The 20,369-nt window shown below is 42.6% G+C and overlaps 1 protein-coding gene across 8 annotated transcripts in view; it reads left to right on the top strand.

Annotated features, from left to right (window-relative positions):
* Positions 1 to 20,369, top strand: part of TNRC6B (trinucleotide repeat containing adaptor 6B) — a 253,543-nt gene that overhangs the window by 132,795 nt on the left and 100,379 nt on the right. The window contains exon 1 of one of the 8 annotated variants that reach the window (XM_047864964.1): positions 5,230 to 5,288. The exons of the other annotated variants lie outside the window; for them this stretch is intronic. Coding sequence (XP_047720920.1) covers positions 5,251 to 5,288 — 38 coding nt within the window. The 5' untranslated portion in view covers positions 5,230 to 5,250. Of the gene's footprint in view, positions 1 to 5,229; positions 5,289 to 20,369 lie in introns of those variants that run through there. 8 annotated transcript variants of the gene reach the window in all.

Consider the following 20,369-nt stretch of genomic DNA (forward strand, 5'->3'; position numbering starts at 1 on the left):
CACCAACACCCACCCAGCTGGCTTGGTACACACCACTGCCCAGGTGGAGGGGGCAGCCATTGCTGTGCCAGCCTTCACCCAAGGAGATGAAGGCAAGGCAAGGCCAGGGGGTGGGGGTGGGGAGTCGGCTCGCATCTCTGAGCCCTGGCAACCCCACCATCCTCACCTGCTGGGGCTCCAGTTGAACTTGGGGATCACATCGGGGCTACCCTCAGGCCACACTAACTGTCTTGGTGATGTTCTATGATGAGCTAAAGGTTGCAGCCGGTTTTTAGTAGTGGAGAAAAGGCTGTTTCTTATAGAAAAATATGCCGAATTCAACTGCCCCCATGGCAAGAAGGGGGAAAAAAGCGTGTACACGCATCCATACGTATCTCCATACCCGTGATAGATTCTTCCAAAGGAAGGCATTTTCTTTTTGAGCAGCATGATAGGTTAACTAAAAAGAGAAATCAGTGTGAATGATTAAAACCTGATTTCAGATGATTCCTTTAAAAAGGCGTGGGTGGTTCAGTCGATTGGGCATCTGACTCTTGATTTCAGCTCAGGTCATGATCTCATGGTTCATGAGATCAAGCCCCACATTGGATTCCTCTCCAGCAGTGTGGAGCCTGCTTGGGATTCTCTCTCCCCTTTCTCTTGCCCCTCTCTTCCCCTGCGCATGCTCTCTCTCCCTCTCTCTCTCAAGATAAATAAATAAACTTTAAAAATAAAAGCCAAATTGGTTAATAAAGACATTTTAAAAAGCATTTTAACTTGATAAAGTTTAAGTAGTACTTCTTAAAGTGTAATCAAATAGAGGAGTTATCAAAGCCATAATGAAGAAAATAGAAATCATTTGTAATTAGACAATAATTAAAGGCAAGTACATGCCCACTGATTTTAAAGTGCTTGAAAACAATTAGTTTTCTTAAGTAGGTTAAACATCTGGGTTACAAGCTTGTTTACGCTATTAATTTACTTAACAAACCTGTTCTTCATAGGTGATGCAAAAGTGAACTTCATCTTGGCTGAATTATAACAAGTTCCAATTTAATGGATACCATTTTTTTTAAATATATTTTTAAACATTTAATTTTTAAAGTATTTTTCTCTTTATCTTCTCCTTCCTGAACAATTCAGTCGTGAGGCCTATAGGTAGACAGAGAAGGTAGGTGGTGGCCTGGCCAAGGGTGTCACAGCCCAAGTAGGATGAGGAGGCCTACACATACAGGGAGACACTGGTGTGTTGTATCAGAGCCAAAGAGAGGTGAGACAGGTACTCCAGTCACAGGACTGGAGTGGCAGCAGCACTGGGAGATTGGTTAAATATGGAAAGATTGCTCAGATAGGTATGTTAAGGATAATGGGAGCGAGCAAGTCTGTCAGAGAAGAGAGTTACAGATACTGAAAGGGAGAAAACTAGCATAAACCCTGTGATACGAGATTGGAATCAGAATGTTAGTGTGAACTCATGGATTTTAAGAAGTACTAATAAATATAGAAATACTATAGATGTAAAATGCATGTCTATAAATACACGCATGCATACATACATTTCTTAGCTCTTTCCATAGAGAGGAGTTAGAGTGCCTGGGAGCAGCGACATCCCAATAGCAGTGAGCACATCACGTGCCCAGATCTTGGCTTCTAAATACCATTTTCTACTAAAAGGAACCCCAGCTTCTTGAAGAATGGCTGATTATAGGATTAGAGCAGAAAATTCAAAGTGAACCTGGAATATCTTACGCTAAAAAGCAAAGATGTCTTCGTAGAATGATGGAGACACTTCAAAAGGACCCAGAAGGCAGTTCGAAGGGGTTCCACTGGCCAAATTTGGGATAATTTGATTATCAGAATTTAAGATGTCAAAGTCATTGATTAAAACCTGTTAAATAAGAGGGGCACCTAGGTGGCTCAGTCGGTTAAGTGTCCAGCTCTTGATTTCGGCTCAGGTCATGACCTCTCAGTGTGTGAGATCGAGCCCCACGTTGGGCTCTGCACTGACAAAGTGGAGCTTGCTTGGGATTCTCTCTGACCTTCTCCCATTCTCTCACTCTCACTGTCTCTCAAAATAAACATTATTTAAAAAAAAAAAACTGTTGAAAAGAGAAAACTAAGGGTTCTCACACAATGTAACCTATGTATGGGCTTATAAATAAATTCAGAGTTCAAGGAATGGATAATTGAAAAGTACCTTCCCACAAAACACCTATTGAATACAAAAAGGAAAGAGAGTACAGTGGAGAGGCCTGGCATAGACTACCTTAAGCAAGTGATTTGAGTGAATCTCACCAAAATGGGACACGTTGAAATTGTGTCACATGATAGGACGCAGTGAGACTACAGCATCACTTCAGTGATGCTCAGGCCGAGGTGCATGACCTGAATCTAAACTCCGAGGAAACATCAAACACACCCAATTTGAGGGACATTCTACAAACTAAATAGCCTGCAATCATCTTCAAAAGTTTCAAAGCCATGCGAAGTCCAAGCAAAGACCATTTCAAACTGAGAGACACTAAAGGGACATGTCAACTAATGCCATGTTTCTTAACTGATCCTTTTGCTGTAAAGACCACTGCTGGGACAGGTGGCAAAACTGGAGCAGGGCCTGAAGATGAAATGATAGTAACAAATCAGTGCTAATTTTCTGATTTTGATATTTGTATGGCAGTTACATAGAAGAAATTTTTTTAAAGAAAACCATGTATTAAAATATTTGGGATGATGAAACGTGAGACTGACAAAGAATTCTTTGTACCATATTTGCAACTTTTCTGGAAGTCTGAAATCATTTCAGAATTTAAAAAGAATTTAAAAAGTAATATTCTTGCCTAACATTTAAATCATGGTAAGTATATAAAATTATAGTTCCCCCATTTCTCATTTTAAGATCCCTCCCCACCTGATCTCAGTCCTACTCCCTGGAGCTACCACTGTTAACAACTAATGCATATTCTTCTAGGTATTTTATTTATGTATGTGGATGTATATAGAATATATATTGTAGGTTATATTGATATTTATGATGTGCCAGGCACGCTGCATTCCTAGGAATTACAATGGTCAGCAATCAGAAGACACAGTCCTTAATTTAAATTAAACCTGCTTGGATTGTCTTTCTCCCTCTCTCTCTGCCCCTTCCCCCCGCTCACAAAAAAAAGTTGCCCTGAACATATTTTTGCATACTTAGCTTTGGAAACTTTAAAACATCCTTGGTTACCTTTCTATTATAAAGTTTTGCTTTTAGCGGATTTGTAAGAGTGATGTAAAACACCACACAGCGGGGGACACTTGTCTACAGGTCTTACTAAACACAGCTGGACCTTGAGCAATAATGGAATATGAAATATTGGTTTCATTCTAGATTTGTCTCTGCTCAAGTGTTGGTCTACTGACATTTCTGTGTGGAAATTTGCCCGTGTTCAAATAATACAATATTTTTAAAAAGATTTTATTTTTAAGTAATCTCTATACCCCACGTGGGGCTTGAACTCAACGACCCCAAGGTCACGAGTCGCACACTCTACCGACAGAGCCAGCCAGGCGCCCATCAAATCATATAATTTTAGAATAGTTAGATGAGTTTTGCCTAAGTTTGGAAGGATCATTTAATGTAAATCACTAAGAAATGTCAAGTTACTTTTGTCTCAAGTAGTATAAGCCAAGAAAATCATGTATATGCGGCTTTGAAAATTTGCCTGATGGATTTTGAAAGTCAGAGAATTTGTACTTGTTCTAGTTTAAAGTCACTTAATTTGATGTTTATATTCCAATATACCCTGCTACAAATGCTGCTTTAAAAACCAAAGTAGGCTTTTAAAACCTCCAAATGACTTTTTTTTTTTTTTTCATTTTTGCCTCTGGCATATCTATTTTACAAATGACCAACTTTCTATTATAAGTTTTAACAAGAATATTTCCACTTGTTACCTTTCACATTTGAAAGAATCACATAACTTATTTTTAGGGGATTGTAATTGCAAATAGATTGTGATTTTTCTGCACTCAGTGAGGAAATGTAAATGAACCATTGCTACCTGTAAGTGTATATAAACTCATGTAGGATGAAAGATATGGTTGGAAATTGTGAAGCAGAGGGTGTCTGTCTTTCAAAAGGAGACCATCATTTTTAAAAATTAAACCTGGTTGTGGGGCACCTGGGTGGCTCAGTCAGTTAAGCATCCCACTTCAGCTCAGGTCATGATCTTGCGGTCCATGAGTTTAAACCCTGTGTCCGGCTCTGTGCTGACAGCTCAGAGCCTGGGGCCTGCTTCGGATTCTGTGTCTCCCTGTCTCTTTCCCTCCCCTGCTCATGCTCCCCTTCCTCTCTCTCTCTGTCTCTCTCAAAAATAAATAAACATTAAAAAAATTTTTTAATAAAAAAGTTCAATCTAATTTATGTATTGCTTCAAGATGGCGAATGACTTGTTTCTCAGTTTGCAGATGGGTAGCTCACACTGTTGGTTAGTCACCCTCATAGCTTTCTGAAGACCAAAATGTTTCCTCCACATCTCTGGCCCATAGGGACCTCAGGTTCTTGCAGATGTGTTGAAGGGGCGGGGCCCATGCATAGAAAGCCTACTGGAATAGGAATAGGCGTGGCCTGAGTAGAATATTGGAGGGGGGACATTGCAGGTGGGAGGTACTCTGCTTTTCTGATTATCCATCTGGGAGTTGGTACTGCTATATATCTCAAAAGTTATAGCCCCTCAGCGTTGCTTCCATCCTGTCTGTCTTCTACACTCCTGATGTCTTTTCTTGGTAGCCTTTCTTGCCCAGATTTTCACTGACATTTTGATTTAACATACTTCTGAATTTAGTGAGGAGGACATCAGGCCCATTCGTTGGCTGAGACTGATGAGGCCAAGGTGTGTGTGTGTGGAAGAGGCTTCAGTTTGGCATTAGCTTACTAGCAGGTTTCAAAAAATGGTGGCCACTGATTGTCAACCTCCTTAAGTGGAGAGAACTAATTATTGGTGTTTACTGTGTTGTTTAACAAACTTCACCGATAGCTCAGAACAAACCCCATTTTCAGTCCTGTGCTGTTGGTGCTTCCCAGCCAGGTGTCAGACACTCTAGCGCATCACAAAGACTTCACATGTCACAACATGCCAGGTTATCCCCCCTGCCCAGGGTCTGCCTCACCCCCTTAATGGATTCCCATCAGGATTGCTTCTGGCTATATAAACCACCTTCCTCTTTCTATCAGATCTTTGGATTGACCATCAATCCCATCTTTGCCCTTCCATCATAGAAATCAGCTTCATGAGAATACCCTTTGGTTCTACTTTGATCTCTTTCAGGTATGTCATAAGAATGCAGAAATCTACAAGTGTGCAGTGAAAGAGACAAAATTGGAAAGAGAGCCCAATAAATTCTTTAATGATTACTTTGATCAGTGCCACTTATGGAAAATCTTTACAGTTACAGTAAGTTCTGCATTTGAGGTGAACTTTTGAGACGTGGTATCTTCTTTATATAGCCTTAGGTTCAGCCGTCAGAACGTTTTCATGTGGTGAGGCCTTCTGCTTCTGCGATTGTATGTTTTGTTTTCATTTCCTGCCACATGGCAGGTGCAGCCGAGAAGTGCCTCCAGAAACTGCTGAAAATTCTGGCCCCATCTTTCTGCAGGGTGCGGTGATCTAGAATCCAGAAGGAGTGTTAGTTGTGGGGTGGACCCTTACTTTGTCTCTTTTGCCCGTTATGATGTGTCTCTCTCTCCTTTCCATTTCTTCCTCAGTTTTCCTTCTTGCCCTCTTTCTACCCAAATAGCATTGCCTTCTTCAGCCCTCTACTACTCACCCCTACCATAAACAAAAGGGAAAGAAAGGAAAAGAAAAGAAATATTATAATACAAAATTTTGAGCAAAATGCATTAACTGTCTTTATATATTGCCACATCTCTTTAAGCTTTTAGGGACTGTGAACATCTAGTCTTTGTATTTTATAAGCCGTTGGTACTGTATTTTAGTCTCTGTGGGTTGGTGGTTTAATTATGAGAAGGACGTATGGGGCAGGATCTTCTTTTTTTTTTTTTTTTTTTAATTAATGTTTATTTATTTTTGAGACAGAGAGCACGAACAGGGGAGGGCCAGAGAGAGAGGGAGACACAGAATCCGAAGCAGGCTCCAGGCTCCAAGCTGTCAGCACAGAGCCCGATGCGGGGCTCACGAACCGTGAGATCATGACCTGAGCCTAAGTCGGAGACTCAACTGACTGAGCCACCCAGGCGTGGGGCAGGATCTTCTAATGCAAATTTTGGTCCATTCTGTGAAACCTGAGAGTCTGCTACTTATTCACAGACCATTAGGGTAAAGTGGGAACTCAGGTTCAATTCTTTTCCTCCTGGTTGAAGATGCTGTGGTCAGTGTCCAGGGGCAGTCATCCAGAATCACCAACTGCTGCTTTGGTTCCCAGAGGCTGGTGGAACCCGGGCAGTGTACATCTTGCTGGCTGTTGACCTGCCCTTCTGCTTCCTCTGTTCCACCGTATTCAGAAAAAGCCTCCAAGTGATTAGCTGGAGTAAATTGTATGTGTTGCAAAGCAGTTTGTGGAACTTGGGTTTTATTGCTTGTGCCACTATTTGTAAGCATGATGTATCTCTGAATGAGAACTTGTGTAACCAACCCGGGGGTTACCTGGCCTCGTGGATGCTCTTTTGTGAGAATAATTGACTGCAGAGCAGCTGCAGAGCCGCCTGGGGCTATCAAGAAGCCCTGCTATACTTACACCAACCTGCTATTGTTCTCTCTCTGCGGCCACTGCCACTGCTTTTTTTTTTTTTTTTAATAAGTTGCCAATTACTGGGGTTTTGTAGGGATGCCTACAGTTCACTGAATTGGGCATAGGAAAAAGGCCGTTGGTTTTTAATCTTTATTTTCTTTCATCCAGCGAAATTACTGATATTAAGGAGACCCTTGCAGTTATTATATTGAAAGTACTGATGCATTTTTATCTTACCAGTCAGCATTGTTCCACGTACCCATTTTGAAAACCGTATGCAGGCAAAGGGTACTTTGCCTCGCATACATTAATTTTGACGATGGTTTTAATTTCAGATGTATTCCACACATGTGATCTAATAGGCTGATCTGCTATTCCCAGCCACTCCGGAACCACACCTGGAAGGTGCTGGGCCTGTTTTTTTCAATTGGTTGGCTTGTTCTCATAGGGAAAATTGTCAGTGTTTGTTGTGTTCAATGATATACGCCAAGTGCTTAGAAGAAGTTTAGTAAGTATTTGTAGCATCGTAGAACACAAAAATAATTAAATAAGTAGAGGTTCGTTCATAGATTATTTGTTAACGTAAGGTGAGATCATGTTTGTATTCATCAAAATTAAAAAGAATCCTTTGGTATTGACTAGAGGTCAAAAGATGACTGGTACTCTGAATATGCTGATTCTGTGACTAATATATTAAGAAAGAATTTACACGCAAAGCAGTAATGTAATCACCGAAAGCACAAGATTAGTCAGATGTTGGCGTGCCCACAGAAGTAGTAATAACCATCAACCTAGAAGCTTTAGGGTCTGAGTGAGGTCCATTACTTGAAAGTGAGTCATTAATTTGAAAATTGACATTTAAACATTGAGAATATTTAAGTAATTGAGTAATTATCTGAAAATTACCATTGTAACAAACAGAAATAAGTAAATATCAGCTTTTGTGACATTCTTGGTTTACTATATGATTTAATTTTTTTTAAATATAATTATTAAAAGTGTTGGGTATTTATCACCTAGAGAGTATTTTCTTCTAAATTAGAAAAGTAGTTTTGAATCCCTGAATGCAGTGTCAGTGCTATTTTGATTTGGAGAACCCGTGTGAATTTGGGCAGTCTAAGGGGATTTTGATTATTAGAAAATAATTATTCTTCTTGGATTCTGAAGTTAAGGTGGATTTTACTGTTGTCATCTACCACAATACAAGGGGACAATACAATAGTATTTAAGAAGTTAGGCAGTGCGGGGTGCCTGGGTGGCTCAGTTGGTTAAGCGTCCAACTATTGATCTCTGCTCAGATCATGATCTCCTGGTTCGTGGGATCAAACCCCACATCAGGCTCTGTGCTGATAGCACAGAGCCTGCTTAACAGTCTCTCTCTCTCCCTCTCTGCCCCTCTCCCACTCACGTGCTCTCTCTCAAAATAAATAAACTTAAAAAAAAAAATTATGCAGTGGAGCCAAATACTGATTTTTATTTCCAGAGCCACCTCTTTGGGTCCTCAGCTGTTTCCTCACCTGTAGAATGAGGTTAATAGAATTTACTTCAGAGGCGTGAGGATTACATATTTAGGGCAGTGTCCAACACATAATGAGCACTAAAATAGTAGATTAATATCATTATTAAAACGTCTGACTTCTGTATGAGATGGTCAGTGAAGAGGTTACTGGCCATGAATATATGACTAGGAACTGTTTCTAAAGATCAGCATTTCATCTTTTTTATGTTTAAGAGTAATAGTTGTTAGGGGTGCCTGGATGACTCAGTTGGTTAAGCGTCTGACTCTTGGTTTCGGCTCAGGTAATGGTCTTGCAGTTCGTGGATCGAGCCCCACATTGGGATCTGCTCTGACAATGTGGAGTCTTCTTGGGATTCTCTCTGCCCCTCCCCCTGCTTGTTCTTTCTCTCTCTCTGTCTCCGTCTCTCTCTTTCTCTCAAAAAGAGAAGAAAAAAAAAGAATCATAGTTGTTTTTGTTTTTTTAAGTATCATTAGAGTAGCAACAGAAAATGAAAGAATTTGGGGACTAAACCTAACAAGGCCTCCATGGGAGAAAATATTAGGAGACATTTAAATAAGACCTAAATAAGCATCGAGCTCTGTCATGACTTGGTAAGAAGGCTCAGTAATTTAAAGACGTGATTTCTGGGGCACCTAGAAATTTGGAAAGCTGGCTCAGTTGGAATATCATGTGAGTCTTGATCTTGGGGCCGTGAGTTCAAGCCCCACCCACATTGGGTGGAGAGATTACTTAAAAATAAAAAAAACTTAGAAAAGGATGAAAATGTCATTTCTCTTCAAATTGGCATTTAAATTCAAAGCAATTCCAAGTAAGAATCCCAGCTTTTCTTTCCTTTTTTTTAAGTGCCAATAATTTCTTCTGAAACTTGATAAGCTGGTTTACAATTTATACGGAAGAGGGAAGGACAGAAATAGCAAGAGGACTTACCCTACCCTGATTTAACACAGAGCTGTAGAAGTAAGGCAGTGTTGTAAAACTGCATGGATAGATCGGGAGTAGAAAGCCTAGATTCAGACCACATGTGTATGGAATCTGTGACAGCACCGGTCTTACCAATCAGTAGGGAAAGGTGGCAGTTGACACTGCAGGTTAGCAGAGGAAAGGATGGACTCTTAAACAAAAGGTGCTGGGACACTCCATGTGATTGGATTAGTCTCTGGGGGTACCGCAACAGAATTCCACAGACTGGGTAACTTACAACATCAGAAATTTACACTCCCACATTCCTGGAGGCTGGGAGTCCGAAATCAAGGTGTTGGCAGAGTCAGGCTCTCTCTAGAAGGCAACAGGGAGAATCTTTCCTTGTCTCTTCCTAGCTTCCAGTGTTTGCTGGCAATACTTGGGGTTTCTTGGCGTGTAGCTGTAATGCTCCAATTTCTGCCTCCATTTTTACATGATCATTTTCCTTCTGTGTGTAAGGATCAAATCAGACACACTATATACAAAAATAAATACCAAATGGATTCATAGAAATATGGAAAGATTTAATACTTACAGAAACAAATACAGAATATTTATGATCTTGGGATGAGGATGTTTAAACATGATGCAAAAGCACAAATCATGGATGAAAATGTTGATGCATTCATATTTTTTATAATTAAGAACTTCATTAAATGACACTATAATGAAAGTGTCTACACTAAAGGGAAAATATTTTCAGTGCATAATATCAAGAAAGGATTTGTATCCAGAATTCATAAAGAAATCTTACAAATTGATAAGAAAAAGACCTAGTAGGAAAATAACATGAATTTCACAGCAGAAAAAAACCTAAATGGCCAATAAATGTGGGGGGGGGGGTGCAACTTAATGAGTAATCAAGGAAATGCAAGTTAAACCACAATGAGATACCATTTTGTATTCCTCAAATTAGCAAAAATTAAAAGATTGGAAAATACCGTACCAAGAATTGGTGAGGATATGGGGCAACAGGAATTGTTATACTCTTCTGGTGAGAGCATAAATTGTACTCATCACTAAGGAAAATAATGTAGCAATATGAGTGGAGGTGGAAAACATGGACAGTGTGACCCAGCAGTTCGAGTTGTCTTTAAGAACCTACATCACTGAAGAACTCTTGTACATATGTTTGTAAAGGAGGCGGGTACCCGATGTTACAGCGACAATTGTGTGCCGTCATTCAAATTGGAAACCTAACTGTCCATCAAAAGAAAGATGCATAAATATGTTGTGGTACATTAACAGTGGAACTCTGTACAGCATTTCCATGAATGAACTGTAACACAACATAAATTAATTTCAGGGACATAGTATTGAGTGAGAAAAGCAAGTCACAGAAGAATAAAATAGTATGAATCCATTTATAAAAATGCATAAAACAAAAAATAGATTGTTTAGGCTCTAAAGCATTTTGTGGTAAAGCTAGGTGTTGACAGGCCTTTAGTTGAGGGGTGGTTAACTCATGGGGTAGGAAGGGGTGGGGTCATAGAGGGATACAAGGAGCTCTGGGTACTGGGAAGGTTTCATTCTTTAACTGAGTGGTGGGTACATGGGTGTTCTTTTGTGTGCACTAAATATTTAACAATAAAAACTATTTAAAAGTTATCCCCAGAAGTTTTATTGTTTTTAAGACTAGAAGAATAACAGAAATGTCAAGTCTTCATCCAAAAAGTAATTCAAGTACTAAATACTTATTTTTACATGTGTTTTGAATTCTTTGTAGATGAGAGATGCTTGAAACGGGGAGAAGGAAAAGGCAGGCCCAGGGATCTTTGTTTGTCCCATGACTTTGGCATTGGGAAAGCTTCTGCCGCTGCAGACGTGACATTGTGTCCGAAGAGCTGGCTAAAGGGGGGTTTGGTGGCATGTGAAAGCATATTCACATGTTTAGCACAGCAGCAACATTCCCAGCTCCTTTTCATTTTCTTTTTTCTTGGCATGTAAGTAATTGAGCCAGATGGAAAAATGTTTCTTTCCCACATTAGGTTCTCTTTCAACGTGTCAGCCATTTAATGTTTCTGTCCCTAATCTCCTATTGATAAGACTTCAAAATGTGAGTAGCTGACTAAGAGAGCCCCAGTTTATTGTAGTCTATGTTGATCGCAGCCTTCCTTTAGAACATTCTCGAGCACAGAGGCTTTAATGACAGCTTACGCTGGCCCCTCTCTATCCAAATCATATACTTAATAGAGAGTAATAACAAAATAAAAAGACCCAGCTTTCCTTTCTTCCAGCCTGTTTGGACATGTAGCCATCTGGCTGGCAATAGAAACAGCCCAAACCTTCATCTTACCAAAACAATCTGGAAAATTCAGCATTAAACAAAAGACAAAGAATAAATTAAGAACTTGGGCTTGGGCATCGACAGACCTAGGTTTAAGACTCAGCTCTGCCACTTACTATGTGTAAAACTTTGTAATTTACTTAAAGTCTCTGAACCTCAGTTTTCTCACTTTAAAATGGGAATGATAATAGAACCCAAGGCATAAAGGATTGAAAGGCTAATGCATATAAAGTGCGTGTTTTGTCACTCTCGTTCTGGGCCTGGCCCTTATTTTCATATATAAAGCAGGGGCCAGATACTCCTCCCTGCTTCCTGTCTGCCTCGGGTTTCACAGGGCATGTCCTCCTTCCCTGCCCTTTAACTAGTTCTGTGAGCATGGGCAAATCACAGAAATCTTTGAAATGGTTTCTTCGACTATAAAGCAGAGATGACAGTACCCGTGTGACTGTTTTGCTGCACGGATCCGACAGTCAAGTGGGACAAGACCGCGGGCATAAAGACGCCCTGTCCTCCGTGACATACTGTGGGGACGTAGATACTGATCATTGTTCTCCCGAACTAACACCCAGCACTGTTCCCCACCCCCCACCCCTGCAAGCCCATTAATGTTGTTTGCTGAACATACAGTTTTATCTTTATAAAATAGCTTTGAAGATGTGTGTCTTGGACAGTCTTTGCTTAAAAGTGATAAGAGAGTTTGTGACTCCATCTTGCTTCCAGATTTACCGGGCACTACTAGCACTTTGGTCAAAATTATTTTCTCTGGCATTTGTCAGGCATTGCTTTCAGTGGTTAAAACAGGTAGATGAGTTGGACATTTCCTCAGTGTTCCTCTTTACTGCAGTTGAGGTGGTGTTAAAGTTGTAAATAAAGGCGAGGATTGGGAACTGTTGACATACTGTTGGTAACAAGCGTCCTTTTATATGCATCTGTCCTAGACGTTAACTCAATTAATTATAAAGAAGATGTCATGGTTTTATATGCCATGATTTGCTAAGATTTATATCATCCTCGGACCTGTCCTTTGCCATCCTCTCCTCATGCTTCCTGGAGAAACTCGGTACTCCTGGGACCTGGTATTCTACCTTGGCACTTGAACACTGACTCCTGTTACGTCTCGACCTCTCCTCTGATATGTTTCCAAGCCCTTACTCAGCAGGTCTGTCTGGGTGCCTCAATGGGCACACGAGTTTTACCACATCCCAGGCCGAGCTCATTCCCTGCGTCGTGCCTCCCCCAGCCCCAGACCTCTCTGTTCTTCCTCCTGGGTGCTCCCCCTTGATTGACAACCCAGTCTTTACCAGTGACCCTAGTCTAGGAACCTGGAAATCATCTCAGACCACAGTTTCTAAACCTTGGAACGGACACTTGACACTGGCTAATACTTTGTTTTGGGGGCCAGTCCCAGGCGTTGTAGGGTGTTGAGTAGCATCCTTGGCCTGTACCCACTAGGTGCCAGTTGTACCCTGTGCCTTCAGTTGTGACAAGTAGGTTTTCCTCACGTTCACAGATGTCCCCTGATGGGCAAAAACATCTCCTTTGATAATGACTGTCTCACCCATTTCTTTTTCTCTTACCTTTCTCAGGTAGTCAGTCACCAAGCCCCCCCCCCCCTTTTTTTTAACGTTTATCTTTGAGAATGAGAGAGAGAGAGAGCACGAGCATGGGAGGAGCAGAGAGAGAGGGAGACGCAGAATCCAAAGCAGGTTCCAGGCTCTGAGCTGTCAGCACAGACAGAGCCCGACGTGGGGCTTGAACCCACGAACTGTGAGATCATGACCTGAGCTGAAGTCGGATGCTTAACCGACTGAGCCACCCAGGTGCCCCATCACCAAGCACTTTTGATACTTCTCTACGAGTATCTTTCTGAGATTTCATCTTTCCTCTTTATTCTCACTGTGCATGCCTTGGTTCAGGTGCATTTCTGGTGCCCAAACGATTTTAGTAGCACCACAAACACCACCTGTGTTGAGTACCTGACATTCATCAAGCAGCGTGCTTGGTGCTTTACGTGTGTCCTATGTAATCCTTACCACAAACTTATCGTGGGTCTGAGTTGCAGGCAGCCTACACCAAGCGCACACCTTTAAACCGATAGAGGGATGGACCGGCCTGTGTACTAGGAAGCCTGGGGCCCCACCCTTCTCTGTAGGTCTAGGCTGAGCTGGCTCGTGCTTTGCTTCAGTCTGGAAGCCAGAGGTCCTGGCAGTTCCAAGCCTGCCTTGTCCTCGTAGCCCCCTGTCCCAGAGAGGACGGCAGGAGGGTGTTGTCAGAACTCTGGCAGCTGTTCTCAGAAAAGGCTGGTCCCTCACCCCCAGCAAAATGGGGTACCCTCTTTCACACAAAGGAAACAGGGAGGGGAACCTGTGTCCAACGTGGTGTGCTGGGTAGAGCTGGCTGGGCTGACTCCGGAGCCTAAAGTCTTTCCCTTACCTTGCACTGCCTCCTGATTCACCTGTCCTCTTGTCCTCTCCTCCTGCCAGATAGCCTTCCTCCACGTGCCTGGGAGGCTAGCTCTGAAATGGAAATGTGGTTGTTCAATTACTTTGCTTACTAGATTTCTTCAGCCCTTCCTCACCAAGATAAAGTCCAAATTTACCCTGAAAGACAAAGCCTTTTGTGCCCCTGCTTATCTTAGACCCTTCTCCTGTCATTTTCTAGTTGTTCTTAAGGCTCCACCCACCCTCTGCCTCAGATTGTTCTGCTCCTGCACTGTCCTCAATCTAGCAGAGTGGTCAAGATCACTGGGAAGCAGACCTGTGTTTGAAACTCAGCTCTGCCACCTACTAGCTCTGTGACCTTGGACCCTGCCTGGAACGCCCTCCTCACCTTGTCTCCCTAACTGAAGTCCGTTCTTTAACACTCTGAACATGGTCCTCTCTGGAGAGGCCTTGCTGGTTTCCTGATGCCTTCACCATCTTAACATTCCATTCTTAGCCTCTGCACCTACTGCTGTTGGCACTTTGATTAGTGTCCTTACTGCCAGCATGTATTATTTACTTAAAAGCATACCTTTGGGTACAGATTAGCTTGGGGTTTTTATGGCCTTTGGATATGGACACAGGCCAAGGTTGTGGTCTCCGTATACCGGGTTTCTACATGCTTGCAACATGCATCAGCTTCCCTTGTGGCTGTGGCCTTGCTCCTGCCCATGTGCCTTGTCTTTCACCAGCTGGGTATTTCTCATTTCGTTTAAAAATAGTCTCTTTTTTTGGGGGCGCCTGGGTGGCGCAGTCGGTTAAGCGTCCGACTTCAGCCAGGTCACGATCTCGCGGTCCGTGAGTTCGAGCCCCGCGTCAGGCTCTGGGCTGATGGCTCGGAGCCTGGAGCCTGTTTCCGATTCTGTGTCTCCCTCTCTCTCTGCCCCTCCCCCGTTCATGCTCTGTCTCTCTCTGTCCCAAAAATAAATAAAAACGTTGAAAAAAAAAATTAAAAAAAAAAATAGTCTCTTTTTGGGTCGCCTGGGTGGCTCAGTCGGTTAAGTGGCCAACTTTAGTTCAGGTCATGATCTTGCGGTTTATGGGTTCGAGCCCTGCGTCGGGCTCTGTGCTGGCAGCTCAGAGCCTGGAGCCTGCTTCAGATTCTGTGTCTCCCTCTCTCTCTGCCCCTCCCCTGCTTGCTCTCTGTCTATCTGTCTGTCTCTCTCTCTCTCAAAAATAATATATTAACATTAAAAAAATTTTTTTAAATAAAAAGTCTCTTTTTAAAAATATTTATTTACTTTTGAGAGAGACAGAACACAGGCAAGGGAGGGGCAGAGAGAGAAGGAGACACAGAATCTGAAGGAGGCTCCAGGCTCTGAGCTGTCAGTGTATAGCCCGAGGCAGGGCTCAGACTCAAACTGTGAGTTAGACCTGAGCCAAAGCGCCCCTCATTTAAAAATAGTCTCAAGCAGTGCTGTCCAGAAGAACTTTTCTCCAGTGATAGAAATATTCTGAGGGCACCTGGGTGGCTCAGTTGGTTAAGCGTCTGACTCTTAATTTCTGCTCAGGTCATGATCTCACGGTTGTGACCTTGAGCCCCACGTTGGGCTCCATGCTGAGCATGGAGCCTGTTTGGGATTCTCTCTCTCCCTCTCTCTCCGCCCCTCAAAAAAAGAAAAGAAAGTAATATTCTACATCTGTGTTATCCAGTGTGGTGCCCAGTAGCCACATGTGGCTTTTGAACATTTGAAATGTGACTGTATGACTGAGAAACTAATTTTCACATTTTATTTAATTTTAGTTCATTTAAATCGCCCCATGTGGCTAGTGGCCACCTTATTGGACAGCTCGGGTCTTAACTGTTAATAATCGCTTAACCCTTCCTATTAAATGACACTGTGTCTTCTCTAGTTTGTAGCTTCTGTTATTTTCCTCTTCTCTTTCATGGGTAACTGTTATATACTGCAATGTATGCAGCGTCTAGAGTAATAAACTTGTGTTAAAATCGAATAAAGTACTTAAGGCCTGAACTCTACATTTAAAAATAGTTAAAATGGTAAGTTTTATGTCACATATAACTTATCACAATAAAAAGAGAGTACTCGCTTAGTGAGGGGACATGAAGCCTACAGTGAAGGGCGTCACGGAGGTTTTGCCAAGCAGGCAGCACCCTGAGTCTGAAAGGTATGAGCAGCGGTCCAGGGGAAGGAGGTGACGAGGAGCTGCCTGCCCTGGGTCTAGAGAGGCTGGCGAGCAAGTGAGTGCCAGGCCTTGAAGAGGTCTGAATGGCAGGCTCCGGAAATGAGGCTTGGTCCGGAAAGTCATGGAGGGATTTTAAGCAAGCACTGGCATGTTTGGATTTTATTTTTATAAAAATCGCTTTGGCTGCTCTGTGAAAAATGTATCAGAGGATGGCGAAACTGGATCATGGGAGACATAATCAGGCTATAATAATACCAATCACAGTGATAATTACAGAAGCTAACATTCAGTGCTACAGAGATTCAGGCGGAGAAGACGAGAGTGTGGGAATGCAATGGTCACACGACTAGTACTTGATAGGGTTATGGTGCCATCTCCTCCTTGAAAAATAAGATTTCCCGGGGTACCTGGGTGGCTCGGTTGGTTAAGCGACTGACTTTAGCTCAGGTCGTGATCTCCTGGTTCATGAATTCGAGCCCCATGTTGGGCTCTGTGCTGACAGCTCAGGGCCTGGAGCCTGCTTCCAATTCTGTGTCTCCCATCTCTCTGCCCCTCCCCCACCTCTCAAAAATAAAACATTTAAAAATTAAAAAAAAAAAAAAAGATTTCCTTATCTGGAAAGGTCTTTACCATTTTGCAGTGCACTACTCTATAGGAATAGCTAACCCAAAGCCAACTGAGATACCATATTCTTTAATCACTCTTTAAATATGGAAGAAAACTCAATGTGACAAATAATGATAAAATAATAAATAAGGTCTTCGCCTTAAAAATAATGCAGATCGGGGGCACCTGGGTGGCTTAGTTGGTTGAGTGTCTGACTCTTGATTTTGGCTCAGGTAATGATCCCAGGGTCGTGGGATCGATCCCCACATCAGGCTCCATGCTAAACATGGAGCCTGCTTGGGATTCTGTCTCTTCTGCTGCCCCTTCTCCCCCATGCGCACATGTGTGCACTCTCTCTCTCTCTCAAATTAAAAAAACAAACAAAAAAACGCAGATTAGTATCAGTAGGGGAGAGAGGTGGCTGTGGCTATGAAAGGGGGTTGCACAGGATTCTTGTAACAGAACTGTTCTGTATCTTGACTGTGGCGTGATGGTCGTACAAATCCACATGCGGCAAATGGCAGACAAGTAAATACACACATAAATGAGTACATATAAATCTGGTAAAATCCGAGTAAGGTTGGTGGATTACATCAATGTGAATTCCCAGTTTGTGGCATTGTACTATAATCACGTAAGATTTGCCATTGGAGGAGACTAGGGATCTCTGTGTATTTATTTCTTATAACTGCATGTGAATCTATAGTTATCTCCAAGTAAAAAGTTAAAACAAACAAAAAAATTAAAGCAGGTCCCTCTTAGAGCTCCTAGTTTTCTGTATTTCCCTTTATCTGGTTTCTTCAGTAAGTTTTCTACAGAAATGACTTGTTTTGATTAAATTTGACATTTTGCTAGAGAATACTAAGCTGTTTTGTCAATTCTGAGATCTACATTTTCTTCTTCACCCTCTAATATCTTTGCAGTAAGGATACATCTTAACAGTTGATGGAGACTTGGCAGTCTAACTGGTGGCAGCTTTTCTTAGTGGCACCTAAAGTATTGGTGTGTCTTAGCAATCACTGGCATCCTGGATTTAATCTTTGGTTAGTGAGTCATCCGGCTGTGTTGGAAGGAACAGTGGCTGGTAAAGTTATGTTAGGCACTTTTTATGTGGTCTGTCAGTTATTAAGTGTTTGTTTTCTCAGCTTCAAGCTCAGCCTTCTATGCTCTTTGTAATGTGGAAGCTGGGATCCTACCACCCGCCTCTGGTTGCCCGCCTGGCTCTTTGTTAGGTTTAGTGGGGGGTGGGGGGGACGGTGCAGAGAAGGAAGAAGGAACCTGCGTCTTCCTGTCTGCTTCATCTTCCCCTGAGGGTCACTTGAGCAATACTACTTTGCTCCAACAGCAACAGCAGTTCCTTCCCGTAGCAGCAGCTGAATCCATTTTCCAGTTTCCCCAGTACTTTCAGGACCAGCCTTATTGCACCCCCCGAGGTGCTGGCACCCACCACAGCCCCCTCCCCACTCAGAGGTCCATGGCGGAACTTTTTCACTTGGTTCCCCAGCCTAGGACAGCATTGGTGTGCTCTCTCTCTGTCTCCCTCTTTTTGACTTGTCAGTGAGTTAATAATTTTATACCTGGTTAGCCATTCTTTATATTAAAGCCTCTCTGTTAAAGTAATGAGTGTGGTCTGTGGCCTGCATGGACCTTGACGATACTAGTGAAGTTAACAGAACCAGCAGTATGTGCATGGACTGCATCTGGGCTTCTCGTACATGCTCTGTTCTCTGCATCCAGTGACCTTGTTAAAATAGAAATCTAACATTCCCACTTGAACCCCGCAGCGGATTCCCATGCTCTGCGGACAAAGAAGAAACCTGTTCACAGGGCCTGCAGGGCTGTGGCTGGGTAGGTTCATTGCTACTCCTTCTCCTCTCACACTTCACTTCCCTCCCCTCGTCTTTGTGATCTGGCCACCCTGGCCGCATTTCAGTTCCTCAGCAGCCAGGTTTCTCCTACTTCGTAGCCTTTGCTGATGTGGTTCCCCTGCTTAGACCACTTCCTCTTCCCACCCCCTTGTCCTTAGCGCCTCCTTCCTTTAGCCTCAGTTTATAGATAACTCCCTTGGGAACACCCCTCTTCCCCCCCCCCCACCACAGGTCCACACCCCTAGCACATGCACACACGGTGTCATGCCCCTCACAGCATTTACCACAGCCTCAGTGGATGTTTCTATGTGTTTCTCTCTAATGACTGTCTCTTTTCCCAATTACTTCATTAGCTTCATGAGGGCAGGACTAAGTCCATGTTGGGTTTTTTCTTTCTTTTTTAACTGCTGTGTCCTAAGTGCCTGGCACATTGCATGTGCTCAATAAATAGTTGCTGAATGAACAGGGATATTGTAAAATAAGTATTTGTCCAGTGTAGGAAGGGACCACTTGGGGATGTCTTAATGGTGAATCAGTTTTTATTATAAGCTAAAAATTTTTGAGAAAGCGAGTTCGATTACTATGAGTCTTGCTGTGAGTTAGGTTTACTGACAAGGAGCCAAACCATGAGAAAAGAATTCACTTATTAAACTGGAAGCCATGGTATGTTAGATTGCTGCCTTCTGTGGTATTTGGATGAAAAACATACGAAAACCCTCTTGAAGCCTAATTCCTATTGTGGTTTCTGTATTAGCACCCCTTCCCTAAAAGACAAACATGAAGCTATCCCAGTTTCTTTCTTTGAGTTGCCATTAGTCTCAAATGGGAGATTTTGCTACCACATGAACATTCTAAAACTTTCTCTTCACTCACTACAGCGCCTTGTGTTTGACAGGCATAACTGTGCCTTTGCCTGCCTTTCTGCTAGGTCTGCTCAAGCTCTTGGTCAAATGGGGGAATCCTGCCTTAGCAAGGTGTGCCCTACACATGTCCTTTCTGGGAGCCCATTAGCATGCTCTGAAAATTCCTTCTGACTGTGAAAGCATTTCCTTTATTGCTTCTTGTCTTCCGTCACTGCATTATTGGCATCTACCTTTTTGTAGTTAACAATAAAAAGTAGAGACTGTTTCTTGATACAATTGTCCCACATTTTTTCAAATTATTTATTCAATTTATTTATTCAATTTATTCAATTATTTATTCAATCATTTATTCAAATTATTTCAAGAGTATTTTCCAAATTACTCTTTTGTTGAAATTGGATTCACTAATTCTTTAAACTTGCTCTAAAATGTTAGATGATGGGCTGACACCATCTAGCCCAATTTCCTCTCTCACAGGTGTGAGCCAGAGCCAGGTGAGTGGCCTGCCCAGAGCGCTAGACCCGCTGCCTCATGTGGTCAGTGCTAGTGAGGACTGTGAACCCACCGTGTGTAAGGCAGTGTCAGGAAAGAATACCGATCCTTTGGAACTCATCCAAATCATTGTTGCTTTAAGAAAGCAGACTGTAGTGGGGTGCCTGGGCGGCTCAGTCAGTTAAGCATCCGACTTCAGCTCAGGTTGTGATCTCACAATGTGTGAGTTCGAGCCCCACGCCAGGCTCTGCGTTGATGGTTCAGAGCCTGGAGCCTGCTTCAGATTCTGTCTCCCTCTCTCTGCCCCTCCCCCACTCACACTCTGTCTCTTTGTCTCTCTCTCAAAAATAAACATTAAAAGAAAGGAAGAGAGACTGCAGATATTGAGAAAAATGCCTTAGCACACTGTGAAAGTGCAGTGTGAAAGAGGAGTTCCCAAG

This window comes from Prionailurus viverrinus, chromosome B4 (genome assembly GCF_022837055.1).
Source record: "Prionailurus viverrinus isolate Anna chromosome B4, UM_Priviv_1.0, whole genome shotgun sequence".
In the NCBI taxonomy this organism is placed as follows: Eukaryota; Metazoa; Chordata; class Mammalia; order Carnivora; family Felidae; genus Prionailurus; species Prionailurus viverrinus.